General features: G+C 41.2%; 1 protein-coding gene across 2 annotated transcripts; it reads left to right on the forward strand.

Annotated features, from left to right (window-relative positions):
* Positions 1 to 440: 440 nt before the first annotated feature.
* OGFRL1 (opioid growth factor receptor like 1) lies at positions 441 to 16,087 on the forward strand. Of its 2 annotated transcripts, none has more exons than XM_027884191.1 (7): positions 441 to 762; positions 2,185 to 2,271; positions 2,829 to 2,910; positions 6,473 to 6,551; positions 6,642 to 6,708; positions 6,851 to 6,996; positions 8,983 to 16,087. In XM_027884191.1, the coding sequence occupies exons 1-7, from the start codon at positions 514 to 516 to the stop codon at positions 9,737 to 9,739; spliced, it is 1,467 nt and encodes a 488-aa protein (XP_027739992.1). In that variant the 5' UTR covers positions 441 to 513; the 3' UTR covers positions 9,740 to 16,087. The 2 variants fall into 2 exon arrangements, with proteins under 2 accessions (XP_027739992.1, XP_027739993.1); XM_027884192.1 differs by having other exon boundaries at positions 2,832 to 2,910.
* The last annotated feature ends 736 nt before the right edge of the window (positions 16,088 to 16,823 follow it).

Raw genomic sequence — 16,823 nt, forward strand, 5'->3', positions numbered from 1 at the left:
CCACCTCACCGCAACCCTTCCCGTGCCCACTGGACAGCCGGTGCTCGCACACTGCAGGTAACACGACTGCTTCTGTCACCGAACAAGCACCTTCTGCCCCCACCACTGCTCTCGGGCAGCCGCCATCCCCACTCTTCTCGATGAACAGCCGCACTCGCTTTCCTCACAACCCTTCGGGGGACACCGCGAAGAGAACTCCCCGCGGGGCGCACCTCCCGGAGGGGCGACTCCCGCTCTCTCTGCGGGCGCCGGTGTCCCGGTGCCAGGTGGCGCTGGGCGAGCCCGCCCGTCCCGCGGTGCCCGGCGCTGCCCGGTGCCCGATGCCCGCCGCCAGGGCTAGGCGCGCGTGTCTCCTGTGGAAATCCCGGCGCCTCCAGCTCCGCCCCGCGCGTGTCCGTGGGCTGGGGCCGGGCGGGGGAGCAGCCCCGGCCGCCGCCGCCCCGCCCCGCCATGCCGCAGCCGTAGGCAGCCCGCGGCCGCTCCCAGCCCTCGGCCTCCGTGGCCTCCGGGCCGATGGGCAGCCTGCTGAGCGGGGTCAGCTTCAAGGAGCCCACCACGGTGGAGGACTGCGACTCCACCTGGGAAACCGACTCGGAGCCCGAGGCGGCGGAGCCGCGGCATCAGGAGGGGGTGTGCTCCGCCGCGGGAGGCGGGGAAGAGCCGGCCGAGCCGCCCGCCGCCGACTGCCGACCCCGGGAGCCCCCGCCGGCCCCGCCGGAGGACGGGGAGCGGGCAGAGCCGGACGCCGCCGGCCCCGAGCAGGTACCGCCAGCGCCGGGCGCGCCCCCGCCCCACCTGCCCGCGGGCCCGGCGGCCGGAGCGGGGGCGGCGGGGCCGGGCGGAGCCGAGCCGAGCCCCCGGGCCGGGCAGCCCCGGTACCGAGCCCCGGGGCCAGAGAACGGGCGAGGCCGGGCCGGGCCGAGCCGAGCCCCCAGGCCGGGCAGCCGCCGGTCCCCGCCGCCCTGCGGCACTGCCGGGCCCCGGGACCTGCCCATCGCACGGAGCGGCTGGGGATAACACAGCTGTGCAATCTCCAGTAGGGATGCGCCCGTTTTTATCCACACCATCGTTACTGGGAGAAAATCGAGGCCTTGGAGTCGTTGTCACTCCTGCTGCCGCTGTTTTCCAGGGAATGTTCTGCCTTAAATTAAATGGAGTATGTAACTTGGCCTCTTAATCAAATGGGATGCAAATCTGAGAATTGGATCGTATGTGGCAGTGGATTTGTGACTCCTTGGAGAGTGTGAGGAATTTTCAGAGCAAGTTTCTGTTCTTTGAGGGGCTTTGGAAATGCCGACCCTAAAGAAATAAAGTGTTCCTTTGACAGTAATTTTATGCAACTTAGAATTCAATGCAGAGTGGACCAGCTGGGTCGGGTTTTTTTTAGCTTGCTAGGTGTATCGTGCTCGTATTTGGTTCAGAAATATGCAAAGTTAAATAGGCATAAGCGTCTTTCCCTTTCTGCTTGATACCTGGTGATACTACTGCCAAATAACTGAGTGTCAAGGGGTGTTGCTTGTTCGAGCAAGCTTGCTTTGCCTGCGGGTAGGTCAAAGCTGGTTTTTTGAAAGGAAGAGTGGGAACAGATGCTTGTTTGTCATTAGTGTGCAATTGATAAGCCATGGAACGGGCAACAGTAAAGGCAAATGCCCAGTGCAGCCACAGGGAAATTCCCTTTTTAGGCTTGTCTTTAACCCATTGCATGTGTATTGCAAAGAGCGGAATCAATTTTTTTGAGTGACTCCTCATTTCTTCCACAGGGTGCAATAATAGAAATTAAGTCTATGTACACATGACATATAGTATGATTTCCTGTTCAAAATTACTAGTATCTCTGCATTTTCGTGTTCACTTAGTTCATCTTGTACTAACACTTGCTAGGTTACTTTGAAGTCTTGCATTTGGAAATGACAGTCAACCTGTTGATTTAAATCATATTCAGCCTCGTTGGAAGGATATTCATAGTCTTGCTTTTGTATTTTGTCTTAATTTTTTTAATTTAGGTTTAGAGTGTGTGTTGTTAAGTATGGAGCAGGGAGATTTTCGGTGTTTGACCAAACAGCAGGCACTTGCATTTATTTACATTGCTGAAATCCATCATGAAAAGTAATTATTTTAATATTACACAAATTCACTGTTTGGTGTGTTTGTGTATGATGGTTATCTGCTTTCTGACTGTTTCAGAGTGGTGATGGAACTGAGCTGACAGCCAAGCCAAAGAGAAGCTTCTACGCAGCAAGAGATTTATACAAGTACAGACACCAGTACCCAGTAAGAATATTTTAGGGGTTTAAATTGCTTTTTTAATAGAAGACAGCATATGACCCAAGCATTCCTAAACGTTTATGTTGCCTAATAAATATGAGAAATGGGAATCAAAAAACTGATGCAGAGGCCCAGTGTATGCCAGTGGGAGAGGAACAAAACTGTGCAATGTCTTTTCATCCTGAGCATAAGTGCAAACACATAAGATGTGTAAGCATGGGAACAGCAGTAGGAGCCCAGGAAAAGGCTTGTGCCTTGAATGTTAAAGAGGGTAGATTATAAGATTATAGAAGTTTGGATGACTTGTTATTTGTCTTTCAAGTTCCTTGAGATTGAAGTGAAGGTGCTGCTATGCTTGCTGTTGCCTCAGTAGGAGAAGGTACCAGCCAGAAGGAACTTGCTGATCCTTAATCTCAGCCTTTAGGTGCATGAATAAAACTCTGTGGTTACTAAAACTCTGAAAATTTTCTGTCCTTAAATTATTCAAGGAGCACAGTATCGGTTTCTGGATAGTCTTGATAGGTTTTTTGTAGGCTGTTAATGTCCTATTTCTTTTCTTTTAGCAGAATTTTAAAGATCTTCGATATCAAAATGACTTGTGCAATCTCCGGTTTTACAAAAATAAAATCCCATTTAAACCTGACGGTGAGTAATCTGCAACAACAATGCTGATAACAAAAGAATGCTCACTAATGATGGTAGCAAACTGAAACAGTTGTGATAATTGTGGCACTGACAAATTCAAGGGGTATAGTAATACATTGTACAACGTGAAGCTCCCATGCTGGAGTAGCACATTGATAACACGAGAGTGGGTTATGCTTAACACAGAGTTAGCTTTCACTGTAGGGAGGTGGTGCTTTTCTTAGATGTTTTCAGCATGATGTAGTAAGGGCGTTGTTTATACCACTATTTTTACAGTAGTGGCACTACCTTTTATTAAACAAAGATAAAGCTGTTCCACTGTATTGCACAGACTGTTGCTACTTGAGTAGGAGTGGCAGGGACCTGGGTCTTATCCCTAGAGCTGTGTAAGGGGAAAAGAATGTGTTTTAATCTTGTGTGAGATTATGGCAATGACAATAATAAAGTCATTTCTCAGTGTCTCTAATTGTTCTGGTAGTGGAGTGGGAACCTGATACGCAGCGTTCTGCACAAGCACAGGACAATCTGAAAGATGACAAACCCTGCTCTAGAGAGTTTGTAGTTGATGTATGAGAGATGAGGGTAGCAGACAGATAGGAAGCAGGATGAGGCAATAAAGGAGTCTTGGTTAGTATGATAGACAGGAGTCTCAGCTCATGAGAGTTTAGCCATTAGGAAAAAAGACAAATTGAAGGCCAAAAATAAGCTTTTCTGAGTTTTAGAAGAATGATTAGCAGGTTACTTTGAAGGTGTTTGCAGAAGGATCCTCTCAGTGTGAAAGCAGCTTGGTAGGAAATAGTGAAGTGCATGCTGGAGTACAGAAGGAGTGAGATGTGTAGGCTGCCTCTGAGGCAGGATCCTGTCAGAAGCAGGATCAGTCTCATAGCAACAAATGGGTTCTGATAAGGTAGTAAGGGACAGGTCACAAAGGCTTTGGAAGTGAAGGTGTATAGTTTTTGTTTGAAGTTACAGAACAGAGCTTCGCAATGGAAAAATGCCCAGCAGAAAAAAAGTGGCAGTATAAAAGAGATGCAGTCTAGAAACATGATCTTACCAGCAGCATTCAGGGTAGATGTAAGCATGGCAAGAAGGCACTTTTCAAGGTCAGGAGAAAGGATGTTGTGATGCAAAATGTCAGAATTCTGATAGGAAGCAGGATGAAAAAGAATGTTATACGGCAGGATGTAAAGGTGTACATATAGGAAGGTTGAAGATGAGAAGGAAGGTTGAAGATGAGAGCTGTTTATAGACCAGATAGTCATAATATCCTCAGCAATTACGAAAACAAGTCAGATTGTGAAAGAAAGGTAACACCTTTGCTTTAACCAGCTTGAGCTTTATCTAGATACTCATAGGCAGATGCTGTGTTTTTATCTTGACTGGAAGAAGAGATAGGTCTGTGAATCGCCAGTAAAGAAGTAACAAATTCAGAAGATACTACACAGACAACAGATACTGAAAGAAAGGGAAGGGCAGTGAGGTCTGTGTGAACCTGAGGATCATGTGGACCTGAAAGTAAAAGCTGGAGAAGGTTGTGGGGGAGGAGTACTTTAAAGTGCATAATGAAGGAGAAATTCAAGAGGATTAGTCAAAAGAAGAGAGAGTCCTGAAAGCTAGAGGAGGACTTCCCTCCTAAAATTTGTAAAGAGTAACATTTATTTTAATATTTTAGGAGAAAACCACAATTAGTAGTGTCAAAGGTAGCTGATAAACCATGGAGGCTGAATCCTTGGTGGCTGTGAGCTCTGGTTCTGTAGAAGTTTGTATTGGGAATGGGAAGGAGTAGCCACCACCTTGAGTTCTTAACAGTCTGTGGATCTGTGAGAGTGTTCAAAGGGAGTCTTAGCTACCGTGTAAGGGATTGAAATACTGGGAAATGTTGTTCAAAAAAGACAGTTCTAGCCCAATACTAGATTTGAAGTTTAGTTCCATGGCCTACAGATTAAGCTTGTTGTTCTGACACAGAGCTGGTCTGTTTGTCTCTGCGCTGGAATTGAGCAGCAAGTTTTCCAGTAGAATCACAGAATGCTAAAGGGTTTAAAGGGACCTTAAGGATCATCTAGTCCCAGTTTTCCCTGCCATGGACAAGGACACCTCCCACAAGACCAGGTTGCTCAAGGCCTTATCCAACCTGGTCTTGCACACTGCTAGGGTTGGGGCATCTACAGCCTCCCTGGGCAACCCCTTCCAGTATCTCACCACCCTTGCAGTAAAGAATTTCTTCCTAGTATCTAACCTAAATTTCCCCTCTTTCAGTTTGTACCCTTTATTCCTTGTCCTATCACTACAGTTCCTGATGAAAAGTCTGTCCCCAGCTTCCCTGTCAACCTCCTTCAGATACTGAAAGGTTGTTATGAGGTCTCCATGCAGCCTTCTCTTCTCCAGGATGAACAGACCCAACTTTCTCAGCCTGTGTTTGCAGGGGAGGTGCTCCAGTCCTCTTATGAGCTTCATGGCCCTCCTCTGGATTTGCTCCAACAGTTCCATGTCCTTCTTATACTGCAGGCACCAGAACTATTTCTGTGCTTAAAATATAAGTTGGATACAGTGTGGTGATAGTGGAAGGTCCTCATTCCAAGGCTTTTTCCAGTCTTGCTTGCATTGGAAACCTCATATTCTTAGCAGCCCCTTTGACTGGCTGCTTTCTCGGTTTCTTGAAGAAAAATATCAAATAAGTTCTCCTTTGTCGTTAAGACCCAATTTGAAATTTTCACTGCAGGGAAGAGACATCTCAAATGTGTAATAGGAGACTATCTGCATGGGGCTTCAGGCTTTTCAGGCCACTTCTGTGCTATTTGACCTTGGGAGAGGCCGTGTGGCAGTGCTAAAACTGTTGTTGGTTTCAGAATAGAAACAGACTAACAGAGTGCTCATTCATGGAAAGATACTGTACAGGTTTGGGAACAAGGAGCATCTTGTTAAGTATTTTGTATATTTGTGCAGTACCTGGAAAAGTGCCCTGGCCCGTGACTGCATTTCGTGAGCATGGTCTGTGTGTGATGATTGGCCACTGCTAATTGAGAAAGATTTCCCAATCATAATGTTATTTGCAGCTGGAGAGATTCCTGGTATGGGAGATTTCGTACGGAGATGAGGTTTTGTTCTGTGAATGATGGATGGATGAATGAACAGACAGATAGATAGATGGAGGGTTCTGTCAAGTAAAAGCAATGATGGGTGATTCACAATGCGGTATTTTATGGAAGTGGTTTATTAATTACTAGTCAATGCGATAAAGGATCTAGGACATGAGAACTTTTGGGGAAGTACATTTTACAAAGGTTATCGTCACATACTTCTGCTTGTTAGTAACTCCGTATAAGTCAGTTGGGTTTGTTTATGTTGACATTTTATAAATAAGCTATTTTTTAATTAAGTTTTAGTAACTAAATTAATTTTACAATAAAATGAATTTATTTATAGCTGTAACATTTCTTATTTCACATAGTATTTGAAAGAGAAAAGTATGTGTTCTATCATTATGTTGACATGGCATGTACTTTATGTAGCTGAGTTCTGGTTTTGATGGCTACCTAACAGTTTTCAAATTATTTTTATGCAGGAGTTTATATTGAAGAAGTCCTAAATAAATGGAAAGGAGACTATGAAAAACTGGAACATAACCACACTTACATACAGTGGTTGGTCACTTATTACCTATATCTGTTTCAAAGCATTAATTTGATTAAGTGTTCATATACAGAGCTGTAATGTGCTTCTTCTTTTAACAGGCTTTTTCCACTGAGGGAACAAGGTCTGAACTTTTATGCTAAAGAATTAACTACATATGAAATTGAGGTAATACAAATTGAGCTGAATACAAACCGTCACATTAATTTTGGTACCTAACTACTTTTTGTTATGTAGAGTTGTCTTACACAATGCAGAAGTACTTGCTTTAGTGCCACTTAGAATTTTGGATGTATTCTTTGTCTATTAGGAATTCAAGAAAACAAAAGAAGCAATTAGAAGATTCCTTTTGGCTTACAAAATGATGTTGGAGTTTTTTGGAATAAAACTAATTGATAAAACTGGAAATGTAGCACGAGCTGCTAACTGGCAAGAAAGATTTCAGCATTTGAATGAGTAAGTAATGACATGCACTCCAGTTGCTAGAATTACCATAGAATCTCTTTAGCCTTTTGTTTTCTAGAGGAAGTGAAGATATTTTTTCCAAAGATAACCAGAAAAAAAGAGAAAAATAGTCAATGCCTTATTTGTACCTGTATGTGTACATTCCTCCTTCACCTTTTTTTGATTGTGCTGCTTACCCATTACCAGTTTAACTGACGTCACTGAATTCCCTGAAAATACAACTTGAGGTGGTGCTGAAGGATATCCCAGCTACATATTAATTTGTCCTGCTGCTGAATGCGTTCTCAGCCAATTCCAAAGTGCCACTTCTCAGCTGGAAGAAAACAAGTGCTTATCTTTATATTCACATTTTTTTTTGAGAAAGATCAAATTCTGCATACCTGTATGAAATTCTGCATACCTGTAGATTTCCCTTCCTCCTCCAAACACAAAATACTGTGTATTTAATACCTTTTAATTGCAATGCTTATCTGGAGAGGTTTAGCCATGCTTTAAGTCAAACTTTGGCTCAATGTTTAGCAAATTGTATCTGTTGCTTTTCATTGTCATTTTTTGGAGCCTAAGTTTGTACTGAATTTTGTCCCGTGTGGATTAATTGTATCAAAATCTCTTTTCAAATCTTGTACTCACTTTCCTGATACCTCTGAACTTGGAGTTGCATCTTGTTTTCTTGCAGTATTTTGTTCTCCTGTCATAATGAAAGCTTGTAGGTACAATTGCTGATGAATGATTCTGGGTGATTAATGGAAATAATTTGTCAATAATTTTACTTAAACATTGTATGAGCCAATACGGGTGTGGGCTCAAACTTGGACCACAGATAAAACAGTTTCAGGAAACCCAGATGTTACTCACTACACGTTTTTAATCCTGTTCTTACCAGTGAGTAGCTACAGTTGTAAGTCAGGAATTGAGACTCTTTACCTAATTAGAACCATCTAGAATTTAAACTCAAAAGTTATACTGTTTACCAAAGTGTACTTTATGAGGGAAAGAGCCCTTCCCAAGCTCTTCCAGAATTCATTCATCTTGTCTTAGACACTTGCTATGACAGTGGGCCTTACTCTCCAGAGGTGCCTGTTTTTCCCCCAGCATGAAGTGTATCAGAAGTGCAGGTAGTTAGTCTGGACTGGAGACCCAGCTTTTAAATAGCTTGAGTGAAATGCAATGAATCTTGTTCTGTAGCTACACTATAAATACACTACAAACCCCAAGTTTTATAAAGTTGACTGGGTCTCCTCCTCAGAAAGAGAACAACATGAGTCATTAAGGTTGGAAAAGACCTCCATTGAGTCCAACCTTTGACCAAACACCACTATATCAACTAAACCATAGCACTAAGTGCCACATCTACTAATTTTTTGAACACGTCAAGGGATGGTGAGTCCACCACCTCCCTGAACAGCCCATTCCAATGCTTAACCGCTCTTTCAGTGAAGACATTGCTCCTAACATCCAGCCTGAACCTCCCAGTGGTTGGTGCAACTTGAGTCTGTTTCCTCTTGTCCTGTCACTGGTTGCCTGGGAGAAGCAGCCAACCCCCCCACTTGGCCACAACCTCCTTTCAGGTAGTTGTAGGGAGTGATAAGGTCTCCCCTGAGCTGCCTTTCCTCCAGACTAGACAACCCCATTCCCTTCATCTGCTCCTCATAGGACTTATGTTCTAGATCCTTCACCAGCTCTGTTGCCTTTCTCATACAGGCTACAGCAGAAGGAATCAAAATCAGTACGTGGTTGATTTTGTTTTCTCCCAGCCTGCTCCCCCAGTGCATTTTACAAACACTAATTTTCACTCACAACATCCTGGCAAAGGAGGTGCTAGCAAGCTTCAGCAGCTGTGAGAATTTAAAGTGCAGGAAGCCTGAAGTACACACCTGGAGCGATAAAAAGGACTGAGGAATTGCATTTCCAGTTCTGTGTTTGTAAAGCATTTTTTCCTGATTCAATAGATTTTTGTTTTACCCATTTCTTCCAAAGGTCTCAACATAACTACTTGAGAATCACTCGAATTCTGAAAAGTCTTGGCGAACTTGGATATGAGAGTTTCAAATCTCCCCTGGTAAAATTTATCCTGCATGAAGCTCTGGTGGAAGATACCATTCCCAACATAAAGCAAAGTGCTCTAGAATATTTTGTGTATACTATTAGAGACCGAAGAGAAAGAAGGAAACTGCTGAGATTTGCCCAGCAACATTATACACCCTCAGAGCATTTTATCTGGGGGCCTCCAAGAAAACAGAAGTCAGAGGGAAGCAAAACAAATAAAAAACCAGCGTCACCAATTTCTATTCCCAATAGTCATATTTCTAAACATAAGAAATCCAAAGAGCCTAAGAATACATCAGCAAGTGGAAGCTCAGCTGGTAAAACAACTGAAGAAAAAAAGGTAGAACTCACAAAAAATGGGGAAGAAAATTATCAGGATGAACAAGAAATGAACTGTGATGCTGTTAGGCAGAACAGTGAAAAGAACAGTGACACTGATACCAGTCAGCTTTCAAAATCAGAAGAAATGCATGGTACTTCAGACAGAAAGGAGGACGCTTCTCATTCCAAAAAAGATAATGAAAATCTGAACAATGACTGTGGAATTCACCCAGGAACAATAGAGAAAGATTTATGTAACACTGAGAATTCTTCAAATAACACATCAGCAGATCTACAAGATAACCTTGATAAGGATACGCTTTCAGGGGGGACCACCACAAAACCCAAGGATGAGCTCAAAGCATGAGTCTGAGGTTAAAAATCGTTATGTTTCATATTTAATGAAGCAAATTATTCACTGCTCCTTCATTTGGGTTGGAATTTCCATCTAGTGTAGTATGAAATGTTCACGAGACTATGCTTGTTGCAAATGCATCAGATTAGGCTTGTGTTACATTAATGAATTTTATCTTTTTCAACCTCAGTTTATCAGCAGTAAACCAGGTGTGGCTCTTTAAAACAATCGTGCATACTGAAAGCTAAGAAGTTCGTTATCTTTTCCAGACAGATTGCATAAAAAAGCTTATCTAGTTTTTGCCATAAAATTCATCCAGTGTTAAAAAAAAAATGACACTAAAAGCCTTGGAACATCAGAATTTTAAAGTTGGTTTTAATATACTTTAAGTCTTGATTTCTGTTTATGAAATTACTAGAAACTTTCAAGAGCATAGTTTTAACCCTAGGGGCTATTTTTTTAGGAAGAGTTTTCATGCTTAATGGCAGTATTTGCACAGCATCTTTTACCCTAGATTAGCATCTTTGTTGGAGACAAATGATGGATATCATATGTCATGTCTTATACAGCTGGTATCAGTGTACATTGAATAAAAGTTTAACTTACAATGAAACTGTATCCACAGCTTTTGGGTACAGGGTAAGTTGCACTTTAGACCCTGTTAAGTTCTCCCTTCTCTTGGCTCATTTCTTACTACTGATCTGGGGAGAGGGATCTCTTTGATCACTCAGATTTGGTCTCAGTTTGAAAGCTGTTGATCAGCTGTAATAAAACAACTCCCCCACCTGGGTTCAGCACCTGGAAAGCCTCTGAGAGGTGAAAAGCAAAGCATTGTCTTCACCACCACAAAGCACTACCTAATCAGCTAAGCCATCAGAGAAAATGTCACCAGGCTTGTCAGGTTGGGTCTTACCTAATTTGAATGTTTCTTGGCCAGTTTTGGGTAAGGTCTGAACAATGCTGAGTCCCCTGTTTCTGTTCTGAGAGATAAAGGCAGTCCTGATGCTTCCTTCCAGCTGTCTATTTCCTCTTTTTGCTATCTTAAGTCTTTCACAGTTTAACGTTATTTCAGTCATCAGCAGAAACCTGAGGCGGACCAGTCTTCTGGTCTGGCTGGAGCCCAACAAGCAGGAATTTCTCAATGAAGGTGTTTCCCAACTTTATTTTACCGAAGAACTGTCCGCTTTCTCTGAGCAGCTGCTTCTGATTTCCTGCCATTCAGTCAAACAAGATAGTGCCCAGCAAGTTAATTGTGCAGAATATTAATAAAAAAAATAATGCAGGTAGGATTTACACTTCCTACGGTCCTAAAATATTCTAAAATTTCTGTATGTGTTTTCTATTTAAAAGCCCATGGGTTATCCACTGCCTTTAATGTATTTCTCCTGAAATGTAATGAGGCAAGAGGCTGCAGTTTGAGTATCAGAGTGCTAAGGGACTTTATTCAAGTCTTATAACTCAAAATGATTAAGTTTTCAGGGGTTTCAGAGCATAGACAAAAAGTCTTGTATTTTTCTGTTTTGCTAATGCCCATCATGGTGGTGCATCATCTGTTGGTTTCCCTGGGTAGCATTGGTTCTTGGGATCAAATAGAGTAGCAGTTAGGGGTCTTGGTACCCATGGACAAAGATTATGATCTTTCCATTCCAAAGAAGCAGGGAAGAGGGAAGATGTATCTCTCCTTCTGTGCTAACTTGTTAGGAAAAGAACATACATACGTGGGGTTTTTTTCTAAGGGTAACCCACATCACTTTGGTAGGCATTAAGTCTGTCTGAGCAGAAATGCCCCAAAGAGTTCCTCCTGCAGCCACCACCTCTTTAAAGCTGGAAAGATTCTAAGAAGGCTTTCACAATTCCCTGGACTTGAACTGGGATCCCCATGTTCATGTTCACCTCACCTTCAGAACAGAAGGGGGCAGGACATAAAACTGGTGGTAAAACTGTGATAAAACTGGTCTGTGTAGTTAAGGATGCTGCCCCCCCCCCCCTGTATGCACAGGGAGGACACTTCATGTTCTGACTGTGACTTTTTCAATCTTGAGTGCCTAACCATGCAAACTTCATAGCGTTATTTTTATGTAGTTACTTCTTGAATGGCATAGGGAAGATTTATACCCTGTGTATAAGGAACATAACTATTACATAAGTAGTTATACAGAACCTTCAGTTTATGGACTTTAGTATTACAGTTAAACACTTTACAGAAAATGCATAGTGTTCAGGGGAAATAAGGGATGCTGGAGTTGCTATTATATTTATACTATAATTTGATTGAACATCAATGACCTCAGTAGATCTTGTATCTACTGAACCAAAAGAAAAATCTTGCTCTGATCTAAAACAAAGTTCTTGGGATGTGCATCCAAAAGATTTCTCTGCAGTACAGTATTCCATTATTGTGGCGCAGCTCTCACCTATACATGCTTACTGGTTCACCATTCCTAATTAAGTACTTAAAATACTTTTAATCTGGCAGAGATGCCTGCATTAAGGACCAGTGTATCTGAAAATGCAGTCAAGAACTTTGGTACTTATATCCTTTATTAACTCTGCAATTTTTACCTTATTTTTTTAAAATCCACAACTCAGTGTGTTTCAGTTTTCATGAAAGAGTAGTGGCATATCAGTTGCCTGCAAAGAACCTTAGGAACTATGCAAGTGAGGGTTTCTTTGTGTCAGATGGGCTCCTGCCCTCCATAATCCTTGTTTTACAGTGTTATCAACTGAATTGCTTCTATGGGATGCTTCAGCTTTAACTAACGAATTCTGCTCTATGTAAAATGTGATGGTTTACCATTCTTTTCATAGAGGAATTGTTTCTTCTGAATTTGCAAGCATTGATAAGAAGGATTCATTGTGGGGCAATGGTACAGCATAGCATCCTCTTGAGATTTGTGAGGATGAGGTGGGTGCGCTGTAATTGAACACTGTAACTGATTTCTTTACAGAGTCATGGCCTTAGCAACCAAAGCACCCCGTGCTTGAAGTTCTGAGTATTGATTTTCAGGTTTATGTTACAATATGTGTTGAAATGATTGTATTCTTATAAATACCAGTACTTAGTTATTTAATGATTACTTCAGGAACTGAGGGTGTGCAAAGAAAATCTGGTCATTTGCTCACTGTTAAAACTTCATTTTCTCTTGCTATATGCTTAAGTATTCAAGGATTTCTGTGTCCTTACTACAGTAACGTATTTTGGCCCAGTGTTTGGCTAGAATCTGAGCTATTCATATATTAATTGAACAGAACCTCCCAATAAGTCCATCTGAGTAGCCTCTAGTGCTGGTAATTAGGACTAGTGTGTATATGTACACACCTGTGAATATGATTTTAAGTATCGTATGGTGAGGGGATATGAATGTGCGACTTGATTAAATGTTACTGACTACGCAGCTGCAATTGCAGGCGATCATACACAACACACAAAAATATAGCACTTTAGTTACAGCTCTGTGCCCTACTATCCCTGATGCAACTGTGCCTCGGTACCTGATACTGTGTTGGTGTAGAAACTGAAAGCTTGGGTACAGGAGATGTGCAGCACAGACCATTCAGATCAGAAGAGTTACTTGTGTGCGCACATCCAGGAGCAGATCTGAGCTCTTGGTGTTCATATTGCTTGCATAAAATCCTGAAGGATGCTAAAAATATTTGCAATAAGCCGTCGAGAGCTGTTCTGAGGCTTGGGTCAGCTCCTCAGTTTCCTGCTCTCTAGATTGCAGCACTCTAATGTATTAGGTCTTTGTATAATCATAGTTAATATTTGATATAATCTAGTTTTAAACCTCCCTGAATTATTCCAGGATAATTCTGATAATGTGCAGTTGCATATAGCTGTACTATAACCAGAAAGTTTACAGACCTTAGAAGCTTTGTATATGTTGGTGGATGATCCAATAAGGTAAGTCAAGGAACATTTACTGGATTTAAATGGAAAACAGCTCTTGTTTGTTTTTAAATAAAATTTATGTATATCTGTTTAATAGAGGGGGAAAAAATCTTTTTTTTTTCCTGACAGTTGTGATGGTACTCATCACAAGTTGTAGTAAGTTATGTATGTTTAAGTGAAAATGTAACTTTTATTACACTGTAGTTTTACAGGTAATGTATCATATTGAATTTCCTTGAAAAAAAGCTGTATCAATAAGATGCAAGTATGTGAAGTAAGTTTTGCCATTAATAAAATTGTGACAATATCATGCTGATTGATGTTAGGATTGATATTGTCCTAAGAACTGCCAGTCTGGATCAGAACCAAAGATGTTTTTAGCGTTGTGTCCTGCCTCCAGCAATGTCTCCCAACAGATGGTGTGAAATAAAGAAAAGATAAGGTGACCCTGATTTTCTCCAGGAATTTCTCTGCTTTTGAACTCATGGTTTCTTTCAGCCTCTGCAATCCCTTGTGGCCGTGAGTTCCATGTTTTAAAAATATTTTGTGTGGAAAAAGTGGTTTCTTGTTTGTCTCAGATCTGTTTATTCAGTAATTGCTACTGCATTTGAACACAGTACTGGAAGTACTGTAAGATGAACAGTAATCCACTTCAAGTCAGTTTTTAAATGCCATGAGAGATTCTAATGAGAAAATACCTTCTTAGGCAGAAAATGTCCCATGTTTCTTCTGTCCTTAGGCAGAATATGCCTGCTTAAACAGAAATATGTCCTAAGTTGATGAAAATATTACCTTACTTGTCCCTTCTGAATAAATATTTACAAATAAATCTTTTTGTATGAAGTACTAAAAGTCAGATCCCAACTGTGGAACAGGGTTGGTTTTTTTTCTTTTCAGTGTAAAAGCAAAATCTGTTAAAGGGAAAACCTATTCCTAGCCTACAACTGAGTGAGGTACCTCTGGATTTAGAGACACCAGCATCAACGAGTCTAACATTGTGATCATGTAGAACATGGAAGTACTGTCTGGGTTTGCTGAGAACCGTACTCATTATTCCACATTTTACTAATTGTTTTGATATATGTCCCCAGTTCCAATTGCAATTGGAGTAACTGCTAAAAAGGTAGTTTTGATGGCCATCAAAGTCTGAAGAGGAAGGATGGGTCAAGAAGGCCTAAGCATGGGTGACCATCCCCTCCATTCACATCATGGTCAACAACACAGATTCACTATTAACAAATATTTAATGGAGTTCTCCAAGGGGAATGTAAATTGTGTCTCGGTAGAATCTCTGTGCTTTGTGTTGCCCATGAACTGTTTCTTTTCTTGAAAGCTGTGTTCCTTTTTCAGCCTGTGTTCTTAAGTATACTTACTTAAGACCATTGGAGAAAGCAAGAGTTTATTTTAAAGAATAGGTTTAATATATGCCATACCTAATGGACTCCTAAAATGTAGTTCAAAAGTTATAGAGATCAATTCAATAGAGACCTCCTGTGGCTTTACACTTGTAATCACCTTTATTTTTGTTTACAAAAGCATTAAGTTGTTTGCTATAAAATAAAAAATTGCAAGAATTGGCAAATTGTTCTGAAAGAAGTCTCTTCTTGGAAACTTGGCACCTTTTAATTCTTACAAGTTTAGTGGTGTATTCATCAGCTAAAGTTTATTGTGAAATATACTGAATGTACTTACTACTGTGGCTAACCATGTGAAAATTACTGTTTTGCAGTAAAAAAGGTTATGGCACTTATATTTTTGGGATCTGCTCAAGCATGTTTGCTAATCATTAGTTGCTTTTTTTTTTGCCTGTGTTTTATCGTACTCCATGGTTGTTTGCCCTCTATGCAGTTTCGTTTTGACAGATGATTAGGTGTAGTTTTGCACTGACAAAATTTGAAAATATGGTAGATTTCATTGTTCAAATGTATTCTAAGAAAGAAGTGCAGTAAAAAGAAAAAAGCCAAAGCCCAACAGTTTTTACTTGCAAAATGGAACAGCTGTATGTCAGTTTTTATGAATGGTCCTGCTCTCTTCTCTGTATTCCTTTGCAATGTTTAATTACAGAATGCTGTGCATGTTTGGTAGTACCAATACCATATGTATGTGGTAGGAGTGGTAACCAGTTTCTGGATTTGTAATGCACTATAAAGATATATTTTATAATTCAGTAACTGTATGGCAGTGTTATGCCAAAAAAAAATTGTATAAACAAAAAAGCAATAGTTTATGTTGCTTACTGCTATATTTTAAATTGTTTGTAAAATGAAATACTTGGATTTCCTTTCAGGTAAATATATTTTTAATAACAGCAGCCAAAAACTCTGAACTAATAAAGCTTTTTCATTTAGCAGCATTGTTTTAGCAACATGTACAAATATTGTGTAGCTCTAATAATGTGTAATTGCTGTTCAGCGCTTGTTTGTATAGTCTTCTGTAAATATATTAATATTTAAAATTAGGGCATTAAAGGCTCTCGTCCTCCTTTTTTTGTCATCAGTGGCAAAACGACCATGGATAGCAGAGGAACAAGAGATGGCCCAGAGTGAGCTTTACTAAAAATCTGTGGTTTGGTTTTTAGTTTAAGAAAATTATATACTATGAAAGCACTGTTAACATTAAAGGGTAAAACATCCACTGTGATCATGTAGGCATAAGCCCTCTGGAGCAGTTAAAAAGACCTGGCTACTGCTGCTTGAATGTAGCATGGAAACATGTAACCTGCTGGTTGTGTTTATTCTATGCTGAAGCTGTAGGATTAAATGGCTTTAGCTCCTTTGTAATAAGCTGTTACTCACATTATGGGACTGTATATGTATGTAGCTCTGTAAAGGGCCCAGCAGGTTTTTACAGGGTTTCCAATTCTCACCTCTCTTCTCAAAGTAAGGAGAAACAGGTGCACCTTACACCAAAGGAAGGCTTCACAGGTGGTCTGTGTCTCAGTTCAAGCTTGGTGTTACCATGGCTCCACTAATCTCCTTCCATGTTGTCAGGTCACCGAGGGATGGAGTTGAACTGGTAGGCAATAACATGTGTCAGTGTGTTGGTCTCCCCAGAAAATTCAGTTATATGGTGGTGGGTGGAAATATCTGTGTATCTCTCAGGGCATGCATTTGCCTGCACACAGAGCACACTTCTGCACTGCTGGGGAAGGCACACAGCAAGGAAGGACTGAAGTGGCAGCACTTGAGTTTGTGCAGGGTGAGT

The sequence above is a fragment of the Empidonax traillii genome, unplaced genomic scaffold (genome assembly GCF_003031625.1).
Source record: "Empidonax traillii isolate 1590-97213 ecotype Southwest subspecies unplaced genomic scaffold, ASM303162v1 scaffold139:size1643147, whole genome shotgun sequence".
Lineage (NCBI taxonomy): Eukaryota > Metazoa > Chordata > Aves > Passeriformes > Tyrannidae > Empidonax > Empidonax traillii.